Genomic DNA, 11,073 nt, shown 5'->3' on the forward strand with positions numbered 1-11,073 from the left:
TCACGGATTCATGATCAGATCCTCAAGCAAGTGGGGGAGGCTGCTTATCAAGACCCTGATAAGAGGTAGGCTGACCTAGAAAATAAGATTTGTTGACCCTGCGCGCTTCCCTTTGCCTTAAAAATAGAGTGGGGGCCCAGGCTCTTCGGTCCACTACCCTAAATCTGCCAGTAAAAATGTCATTGCAACTGGCACGAAATTACTAATTAATTGAGGACATTGTTTTTACATCTCCTACCGGAGATGTGAACGCCGTTTCTACATTGTCAGCTCAGCCAAGTGAAGGCCTAGCCGTTAAATAGTGACAGCAAATGTGAGGATGTGTAACATGCGACATTACATGTCATTTATCCAAAGCGCAGAATATACATTACCCCACAACACACGTACGCTAAATACAGTTGCAGATTGGAAAATAGTAAGTGTGTCTTGGCCATTTTGCAGTCTTGTGTGAAATTGCACCATGGAATAGTTTCGGGGGACGATTATTTGCCCTAGTTTCCTGTGCAACCTCGTAATAGTCAACAAATAGTGAGCTTAAGCAAAGATATTTTTGAGCGACGCACGCTCTTCAACCGGAAGATGTGGTTTTTCATTTTTGGATGGTGGTTTTGCCCAAATTTTTGGACAAATCATCTCTATAATAGTAAAGACACTTAAAAATACAAATTTGGTAGCGTCAATGTGCTTTAAAATGAAGATGACCTCACTTCCGGTTAAAGTGCGTCGCTCAAAAACGCCTTTGCTCTGGCCTTTGCTTAAGCTCCCTAATAAGACGCGATAGCGTCCCAGAAACAGTCCCATAATGCAATTGGACACGACGCCGAGCTAATCAGTTTTTTTGTTTCCTTTTAAGAAACCCTTTTTGGTAAAATTTGTCTTATGTACAACAAACTGCTTCATTACTGAGTGGTTAAGGGAATGTGCTACGGCAGTTCAATCCACTTTGTTTAGTCTTTGACAATTTCTTGCCCCAAAACTTGACGTTGCAAATAACAAAATTACGGCTTCGTTACAAAAACATTCTTTGAGCGTTGACTTAAGGAAGTCAACACGATGCCGCTCTTAATGTATAAATAGGCAGAGAACTCCAGTTTACTGAAGCAGCAACAGCACAATTGCAAAGATTGAACATTTGGAGATGATCTGCAGGTCAAGACGTTTCTTTCGGGGCTTTTCCTCCAACGAAATTTATTTTGTTTTCTTCTCTCTACGCGTTCTACAACTTCGAACTAATAGCCCCGAAAGTAAAAGGTATAAATATGGAAGTAGAGGACACAAAAATGGATTGTACTTACAGCGATCGCTTGCGTGAAACACTTACCTCTCACATGAGATGAATTACAATCCAGGAAAAAACTCCAGAACAGAAAGCCAACTCACTAGCATAGCAATTCATTGAAACATCCTTAAAGACGGCTTGCAACCTGTAGAAGCACTTGGCGGATATGAAAACAAAAGTTGAAAGGAAACCAACAAAAGCACATGTATCTGAAGCTTGGCTCGAAAGTAGAATCATTGACTTGCAAAAGAGGGCGCGATGGTCGACAAAGGGCCTGATACCGGAAGCGTGATCTGTGTCTATGATATAATTTTTTAGTAATCTTTTGCATGAGCAGGTGGAATTGATAGAGCTTTACACAAGTTGCTCGAGATTTTCCAAAAAGTTACCCGTGATTTCACAAAAAGTTGCCTAAAAATTGCTCAGGCGGTGAACAACAAAAGTTGCTTTTGGTAACGAAACTTGCTCAAAAGTTGCTCGAAAAAACAAAACATTTTTTGTCTGATGCTAAAATATGCAAACTGTACCGCAAAAATAAGATTTCTAAGCATTTTTGTGCAATTTTGCAGTGTAACCAGCGTTGCTAAACAACTTTGTCCTCAATTGTAAAACCAGAAAGTGTAATGAGCGAATAAAATTGTTGAATGACCTTCTTAACCCGAGACACTCAAGTCAGTCGAGTGTGACTGATGTTCGTCCACCATTTTGAATTTTCTTTAAAAACCGCTGATCTAGAAGCCCGACTACTTTTATATTTTAATCTGCCTCAGGGAGAGGATTTGGCTCCTTTTTTTTACTGGAAATTCATAAGTTTTCTACTGATAAAACATTGTGGAATATGGAAGAAAGGCCAATTTAAACTCTAAAAGCTGCTTGATATCTCAGAATTAGAAGATAACTAGAGAAATTGCTCATGGAAAAAGTAGCTGGAAACAAAAAAGTTGCTCAAAATACGAGAAGTTGCCAAAGAGTTGCCGAGCAACTTGTGGAAAGCCCGAGGAATTGAATGGAGCAAAAGAAATCGAAATAACGAGAGGCATCAAAGCCGCCCTTACGTCCTTAAATACGGTGAAACAAATATAAAGTCTTATATTTAACTCTTACAAAAAAAACATTGTACGAGACGCTTTACTTAATTGAACGACTTTCTTAGTATCCGTCTGCTTCAGCCATAGTGTTGAAAGGACTTTCTGAGGGGACTAGCTTGCCCTTACAACAAACAACTTTTTCTGACTCATGCCCAATGGTGGTTTATTCACTTCCAGCTCCTAGCTTACAATTCTCTCTGTGGTAATTTAGTATACACTCATTTTATACCAGCCAGTAAACCATCCACTTAGTTTAAACTAATGCAGGCGTTAGTTTAATCTGATTGGTTGAAAAAGCCTGAAAAGCCTAATTAGCATGAAATCTTCGAGATAATTGTTTTGTCAAAATGGTTTTTCTGCCTAAGTTTTCACTATGATTAAGCTTAGGTCAACTGGCCAATACAAAACAAGGAGAACAATATAAAAACTACAAGGTATGTACTCGTGTACAGACTTTTCATAACGAAAGAAAGGAAAACACTAAATATACAGTTTGAAAATCTAAGGTTGTTGTCGATTTACAGAAGGTGTGAAGCTTCTTCATTGAAAATGATTGGCTAAAACTTTTCCATAAATTAACCACTCAGAGGGTAAATTAAAAATGCGGTTCAAAGTACAAGGCAGAATTTAGATCAATAGTCGTTTACCCACAAAAACACCTATAAAATCACTTAAATCTAATTAAAGTTATCCACTGCCATGAATTCGGTTAAAAACTCAAGGAAACAGGCTTAAAACTGTTAAAAACAAGTAAGGTAGTCATTTCCCAGTAAACATCGACATAGGACCAGATTAAGGTCCAAAATGTTAAATTGAACAAAATACTTAGTGTAAACAGGGTTTTGCCATCTGTCAAAGGCTCAAATTAAACATATTTCATGAATAGAAGTGTTACCGCGGAGATTCACCAAACTGGTACATCTCCTTTGCACCAAATTCATGTCAGGAGAAGGTTAATGTTGATGACTATTTTAAACGTCGAACTTGTAGACGAAAGTGTATGATTCCATTGATGCATTTTTATTGTTTAACAATAGAGACAGCTACAGTTCATGCTCAGTCTCGAGAAAAAAATGATTGCACAGAAAAGAATTACATCAAAGCTGAAGCCACACTAACAAAGAATGCGGGAATGAATGCCATCAAAAAGCTTTTTTATGAACGGATCAACCAACCCCGTACCATCCTCATTTGCAGCGCACCAAAACAAACGCGTGCTTTGAAGCGGTGTTGGCGTTGGAGGCAAAGCGTGTGTCCCTGCCAGGACTAAACTCGTTTAATGCGCGTATCACCAAGCCGTAATTAGGTACTCCTCTACTCCAGGCCTTCACCGCATTTGTGACGTCAAACTCCACGAAACCTTTGGGTCTGTGGGGAAAGACGGTGACAGTTCCTTGCTGGGGGGTTGCCTCAGCGTCTCTGCCGTCCAGCGCTAGCCATGGGGAAGACCAACGGATGCCACGTTTGCGCATGGTACTGGTTGCTTGAGATTCAGCCCACGGTTTTTTAACAAGGTACACTCGCAAATAACGCAGAATGAAAGGGACACTTTTGATAGAGCGAAAACTTGGTTTGTGGGAATACTCATAGTACAAGTACATTTTGGCGGAAATCACATTTGATGATGGACACGACCTGGGAAGATTTTCAAACTGGACCAATGAGCGCTTGTTAGGATATCCCGGGTGTTTAGATACTATGAGATATTTCAAACTGTTGAAGTTTCGGCTTCCCCTCTCTAGAGTGATATCTTTAGTCACACTTAGCTTGTGTACTTTACCAGCGCCTGTGTCAAATGTCCTCACACCACACGCAGGGAGAGGTATTAACACCGCCATCAACAAGGCCATAACGCTTACTGCTGATTGTTCCATGCCCTAAACAAAAACATGCAATTTTATGGTCTTATATGAGGATATGTGAGAGCTAGTTATTGCCTGTAAAGTGGAAAATCAACGCAACATTTCTGTCATATCTCTTGTTCTTGAATGGTAATATTTATGTTATGGTTGTCTCTATAACTGCTCTATAAGCATGCTACTTGAGCGAAGAAAATGAGCCTATATATTGCTCCCTTCCGATCGCCCGCCATGTTCTCAAAAGTCATCATTTCTTTGGCCATATAGTAAATCTTTTATTGACCAAGCGTAAAGTCAAGATGGGATATTAGCTTTAGTCTTTTTCTTCTGTGCGACTCCTCCTCCATCCATACTGATAAAGATGCATAAAAACACTGACTAATATCTAGCAAGATATTGACCTCACGCTTGGTCAATAACTGACGCGTGTACTTTGACGCTTGCTTAGTATACAGAGGTTTAGACGACAAATATCAAGTCATTCGTCTAAAAAAAGGAAACTAATTAATCAAGTGAGTATATTAAGTAATGGTCCAGATAAGAGGGAAAGAGCCAAAGGCAACGAACACGTCGGAATGCGAAAAAGGTGATAGCCTTACTATTGTCTCTAGTACACTTCTGACTGGTTAAAACATGTCAAATTTTACGAAATGTCCGCAAAGCAGCATATATATTAGCCCCTTGTTTTCTAACCAACTTCCTCATAACAAAATCTCGTCTGAGTTTAAGTAACTCAGAAATCCTATGTGACGAACATGTAGACGCGACAGAGGTGCCGGTTCAAGTCAAGTCATTAAATGAATTAAAGATAGTTATAAGGTGAATTTAAAAAAAGGAGTTGTACGCTCGGTTTAGTGCAGGAAACATCACGACTATGGTTTTTGTGTATCAAAAATGTCTGTAACGTATGAACACTGCTTTACAAATTTTTAATATTGATTCTAATGATAGGTGTCACTTATGACGTCATATTTTCAAGAAATGTCAAAAATACCTTAAGAGAGGACACAAAGGGCTTGCACTTTAAGTATCCCGGAGAGCTCCATACAATTCCTTATAATTTTGTTATAAGGAATTGTATGGAGCTTTCGAGGAGACTTTTCTTAATTAGTTTAGGCGCGGCGGATTTTGTCACGTATGATCAGCGCGAGGTGTTTCTCCCGACACCCTTCTGTCAGGAAATGTCATCATATGAAAGCAAAACAGACACGATCGCGTCGGCGGGCCGAAGCCGGCAAAAACAAAAGGCTTTTCTTCTTCCATTTCAGAGGTCAGTTTTGTTTCGATCTGGTCAAAAATCAGGTTTTTAGGTTTTCGGTAATAAAATATTGTCTTATTCTGTTCTCAAGGACCTTTAGAAAACGAGACAAACGAGATAATAGACTAGAGAAAGAAGCGTGAAAACGCTTTTTTGGAAGAAAATTTTTTTTAATTCCCGCAGCGATTTTGCGAAATTGCAAAGCGCAATATATTCAGTTTCTTCCAAAGCCGTCATGATTAAGCAGTGTAATGCCATCACAGCTAAAAATGAATTTTGTTTGTATCGCAAAAGCCGCGAAAATAGAGCTGAAAAAAAAATAGGATCGGAAAAATTAATAAAATCACCAAGAAACCGTCTCGCGGGAGCTTTGTCAAACAAACCGTTGGTACGGTTTATTTAACCTAACCTGGAAAAGGAGACGTCTGCACGCAGAATACATTTCATCCTACATGTAGTTGTGATTTCCAGAACGGACCTCGGGAGCCTCATTGCCGTAATATCTTCTACATTACAGAAACCACAGCAGAATCGCCCTGCTCGCGTGCTAACTTTCCGCTCCAATAATATGACTATACAGTACCAGTGAATTGTTTCAAAATTTAAAGCGGCCGAAACTTATTTCCATCAGCGCGTAGTTAGTTAGTTAAGCAATAATAATGCACAGCACTGTAGATAACACGGTTCTAGAATATCTGACGGCTTCGCGTTTTGTTCGTCGCTGCATGCGATTTAATCGCTTACAACCTAACAGAAAATGTAAATGTACCTGAAGGAAATACCGTGTATTACCTTACCTTAACGCTGTGATGTGTGTAAATTTGTCTTTTGCTATGGTTTTAGACAATACGACTTCTCCTGACTATCAATTGTGCGTCAAAACAAGCGCGATAATGAAATAGTCGAAGTGCCATGGTGTAGCAGTTTATGACAAAGTTTTAACTGGAAAACTTGTTGCCATCTGATGTACACCTGTATAGTCTATGTTTGTAAGCTCTGCCTAAAGAATCACTGGGTTACACTGCACCCACGGGTGTGGCACCTAAAGTGCAGCCTATGTTTGTTAGCTCTACCTAAAGCATCACTGGGTTACACTGCACCCATGGGTATGCCACCTAAAGTGCAGCCTATGTTTGTTAGCTTTACCTAAAGAATCACTGGGTTACACTGCACCCATGGGTGTGCCACCTAAAGTGCAGCCTATGTTTGTTAGCTCTACCTAAAGAATCACTGGGTTACACTGCACCCATGGGTGTGCCACCTAAAGTGCAGCCTATGTTTGTTAGCTCTACCTAAAGAATCACTGGGTTACACTGCACCCATGGGTGTGCCACCTAAAGTGCAGCCTATGTTTGTTAGCTCTACCTAAAGAATCACTGGGTTACACTGCACCCATGGGTGTGCCACCTAAAGTGCAGCCTATGTTTGTTACCTTTACCTAAAGAATCACTAGGTTACACTGCACCCATGGTTGTGCCACCTAAAGTGCAGCCTATGTTTGTTAGCTCTGCCTAAAGAATCACTGGGTTACACTGCACCCATGGGTTTGCCACCTAAAGTGCAGCCTATGTTTGTTAGCTCTACCTAAAGAATCACTAGGTTACACTGCACCCATGGGTGTGCCACCTAAAGTGAGCCTATGTTTGTTAGCTCTACCTAAAGAATCACTGGGTTACACTACACCCATGGTTGTGCCACCTAAAGTGCAGCCTATGTTTGTTAGCTCTACGTAAAGAATCACTGGGTTACACTGCACCTTTGGGTGTGCCACCTAAAGTGCAGACTATGTTTGTTGGCTCTACCTAAAGAATCACTAGGTTACACTGCACCCATGGGTGTGCCACCTAAAGTGCAGCCTACGTTAACTTTGTTAGCTCTACCTAAAGAATCACTGGCTTACACTGTATTCACGGACGTTTGCCTCGCGCTCTCTTCAAAGACAAAAAAGCTATAGTCTGTTTGGCCAAAAATCAAGCTTTGTTTCCCCTAAAAATTTGACACCATATTAGGGCCCCGAAAGACGTTAAAAGTAAGAAATATTCGTCAAATGGTCTCATTAAGTAAATTATACTTCACTTTGCGAAAGAAATTTATCGCTTGTATCCTTGTTACGCATCGAAAAAGCGAGGAGTCATCGCATGACATTAGGTAATAGAGGTAATACTCACGAGTTTCACGAATTCCCATTCCACGATTTTTCGCCGAGTAACAAATTTAAAACTTCAATTCTTACCTTACAGTGGTCGGTTCATTTACCTTACATTTGCCAACACTAATAAACATGAACAAAACGATGAAATCCGGCACTCTTCTTTCAGAAGTAGCAAGCCGCATGAAGTAAAATCCACCGATATGCGCTGCATTATCACTACAAATATAAACATTTGTCGTGATGAAAATACGACGAGGAGGAAAAAATGCCAGATCTTCGCCTCGGCAATGTATTCCAGCTACCAAGCCGGCGTATCTCCAGAAGGTGGACTCGAAGTGGGACAAACTTTGTGATTTTTTAGGAGCCCTTTGCGCGCAAACTAATTTATTCTGGCGCGAAATGAAGATTAAGAAAATACATCTGAAATCTAATACACGACAAGAACATTTTCGCACTTTCGAGGAGCGCGACATATTAAATGGGATTAAGTCGGATTAGCTGCCCGCGGAGAAAACATCACTGCGTGGGATGGTACTTCCAGTAAAAAGCCTCTGTGTCCTCTCATAATGGTAAAAATTTAAAGAAAACTTTTCTCTAATTAAGATGTACTAACGTCTTGCTTCATTTGGAACACAAACTATACTCCTCTGTGAGCCAAAAATTGAATTTGAGAGGTTGCGGGAGGAAAGGCCCTATCAACCGACCATCGTGTACTTGTCTTTTCGGTTAAAATGTTTGTAACTTTTGAGCCTGTCGATGCTAATATACCGTCTACTAATCATATTTCTTATTTATAACTGCGATGAGATGATTGAGTAGCTCGCTAAATCCATGTAGCAAAAAAAGAAGAAGAAGAAGAAGAAGAGTCGTGGATGAGAGGACAACAAACGTGCCCTCTTTACAATACTTTAACATGTGAACAGCAAGCTCGGACGTCAGCATACAAGGCGCCACTGGCAGCCGCTCTCAGTCCATTTAAGAGCTTACTGTACCAACCCAACCCGTGATGTGAATGATGTGACGTGTGAAGGTTGACCACAACACCGGGGTCCACGTCCCCTACTCTTTTCGAACAGTGGTGTGGGTTCTTTAACGTCCCACAAGAACCAGATAAGTGTAAGTGCTGTGAGACGGGACCTACGGTTTTTCGTCCTTATCCGAGAAGACTAGAAAGTCTAACCGTTTGCAGATGTCATTACAAAGGCAGCACTTTCTTCTCAGTTATTTTAAAGACCCTGAGTGATGGTCCGGCCGGGGTTCGAACCCGTGACCTCCCGCTCAGCAGACCGGCGCTCTCCCAACTGAGCTAACCAGGCGGCGGTAAAAGAAAAACAGAGAAACAATGGCACACAAGTTTAGTTTGTAAAACGGATCAGACTGGTCGGAAAATGAGATAATACTGTACGGGAGTCTATGTTACGAGTACGCTTAATTGCTATCCCTGTACACGTCTGTATGGAGACTCTTAATAAAAACAATCAACGAAATACATAGTACCTTTCTACTCTACCTTAGGACACATCAAAGATCCCCAACCCCCTTACCCCGGACTGTCAGCTCTAACATACCTTTACAGATCCGTTTCTCTCGACTGTAAAAAAAATACAATTTGTTTACACAACTTCTGATTGAATGTACTCACTGTCAAGACTATCTGCGATTTCAATCAAATTGGGCTTGAATAACGCAGGGAATTACTTTCTGGAAGAAAGCAGGAAGCTTTTATGCCCTAGTACGACATGACGTACGCTTTTATTTTCACCATTTTCCACTCAGGGTTCTAACATCAAAAATGCGCATTAATCAGCAGATATTTGATTTCCCTCTTTGCCGCCTGCTGAATATCGTTGGTTATGGAAGGCTTTGCGGTCCGCATGTGACATTAACTCGTCGTTTTTAAACAATTGAGAGCCAATGGATCTCTTGTATGATTTGCATACTTTGAGGGTTTCACAGAGCCCACAAGAGAAAAGGCTGATGAGGGGAGATGAAGTTGGGTGATTTCACACATGTGTAATATTATTTTGAAAACCAAACAAGGAAGCATGACTGAACCGGATCAACGTAGTGAGAAAAATTTCCGTTGCAGGTCAAAATTGAAAAAGGGTAAACGTGTTGACCTTGGGGGCAAGCTCAGTAACTGGACATGAAAAAATGAAAAGAATTATAAGTCCCATAATCTTGAAATTTCTCACTTGAAATTTCTCTTCCGCTGGTGATTTTGAAGCTCGACAGTCCTTTAGTTAAACATAAATCGTCACATCAATCTTAGAAATGAAAGGGCAATTATCTGTGATGATCCAAATTTGAATTCAAATGAAGGTTTTACAAAACATTATTTTTCTTTACTTTCTTTTCGTTTTCACTTGTCATTTCTGTTAAAATGTTTGTAACTTTTTAGCCTGTCGATACTGATATAGTGTCTGTGTTGATGATCTACGCGTTCTTTTGAAAGAAGTTTTAAGTGGGTTCAAAAGAAGGAAGTCTTTGTGGCTCAGTGACATGACGTCCTTATAGAGGGTTTGGCGGTTCACATGTCAGGCATTAATCCAATGTTTTTCAACAAGTGGTAGTGAGTAGATCACTTGCATGTGAATTGTCATTTTTTTGTTGTTGTTGTTTCGCGAGTGGTACGCCATATGAAGGGATAAGGCTTTGTCCCTCGTGGCCAAACAGCCTCGAACTAGACAGGAAAAGAAGAAACTATAAGACTATAGATGGCCTATGATCTTAAAGTTTGTCATGCAAGTTTCACGCGAGTAATAGAAACTATCGAGAAAAGCTGACGACACTGTTACGGCTCGTCGGCTGCTCATTTTCAAGTTTTCAAGTTTTTCACCATTCAAAGAAAAGTTCTGAGCAGTACATTCCTGTGGTATTGTTTCAGAAGATGCTGTACACACTAGTTCTGCATGCTTTTGAGTGATATCACGTAAATTATTATTCTTTCAAAATACATCACCATTTCTGGTTGGCTCCAATTCCACGGCAAATTCTTTTTAACCAACTGGCGCTTACCATATTCCTAATACTTTTAATACCATCTTTATTGCTACCAGTCACCAAGTACACACACATATAGTACACGAAATGCTAATAACTATCGACCCTACTCTCTGTAGAACAAACATTAAACAGTTCACAATCCTCCACCTTGGACCTAAACTATGTGTTAACCAATAAAAATGCAAGTAATTGAAATTGTGATAACATCTGGCTGTTAAAGTAACAACCTTCAATGAAAGATACATTTTATACGTATATACGTAGCAAGCAATTGTAATAACCTTTTTAAGTGATATTTCCGAGGTTAAAAAGCGTTTAAAAATGGTATACAGGTAAAAAAAAAGGTGGAAAGTGAAAGGCAATAAATGCAGTAAAATATAAAATACTTGGCTTGTAAAACAATATCCAATAAAACGTCTCTCTTTTTT

General features: G+C 40.0%; 1 protein-coding gene across 1 annotated transcript; it reads right to left on the reverse strand.

The window, feature by feature from the left end:
- Window positions 1-2,534: 2,534 nt before the first annotated feature.
- On the reverse strand, window positions 2,535-4,243 carry LOC140921180 (uncharacterized). Its single transcript, XM_073371152.1, has one exon. It carries the CDS (start codon window positions 4,218-4,220, stop codon window positions 3,558-3,560), a length of 663 nt encoding a protein of 220 aa, XP_073227253.1. The 5' UTR covers window positions 4,221-4,243; the 3' UTR covers window positions 2,535-3,557.
- Window positions 4,244-11,073: the final 6,830 nt, after the last annotated feature.

The sequence above is a fragment of the Porites lutea genome, chromosome 12 (genome assembly GCF_958299795.1).
Source record: "Porites lutea chromosome 12, jaPorLute2.1, whole genome shotgun sequence".
Lineage (NCBI taxonomy): Eukaryota > Metazoa > Cnidaria > Anthozoa > Scleractinia > Poritidae > Porites > Porites lutea.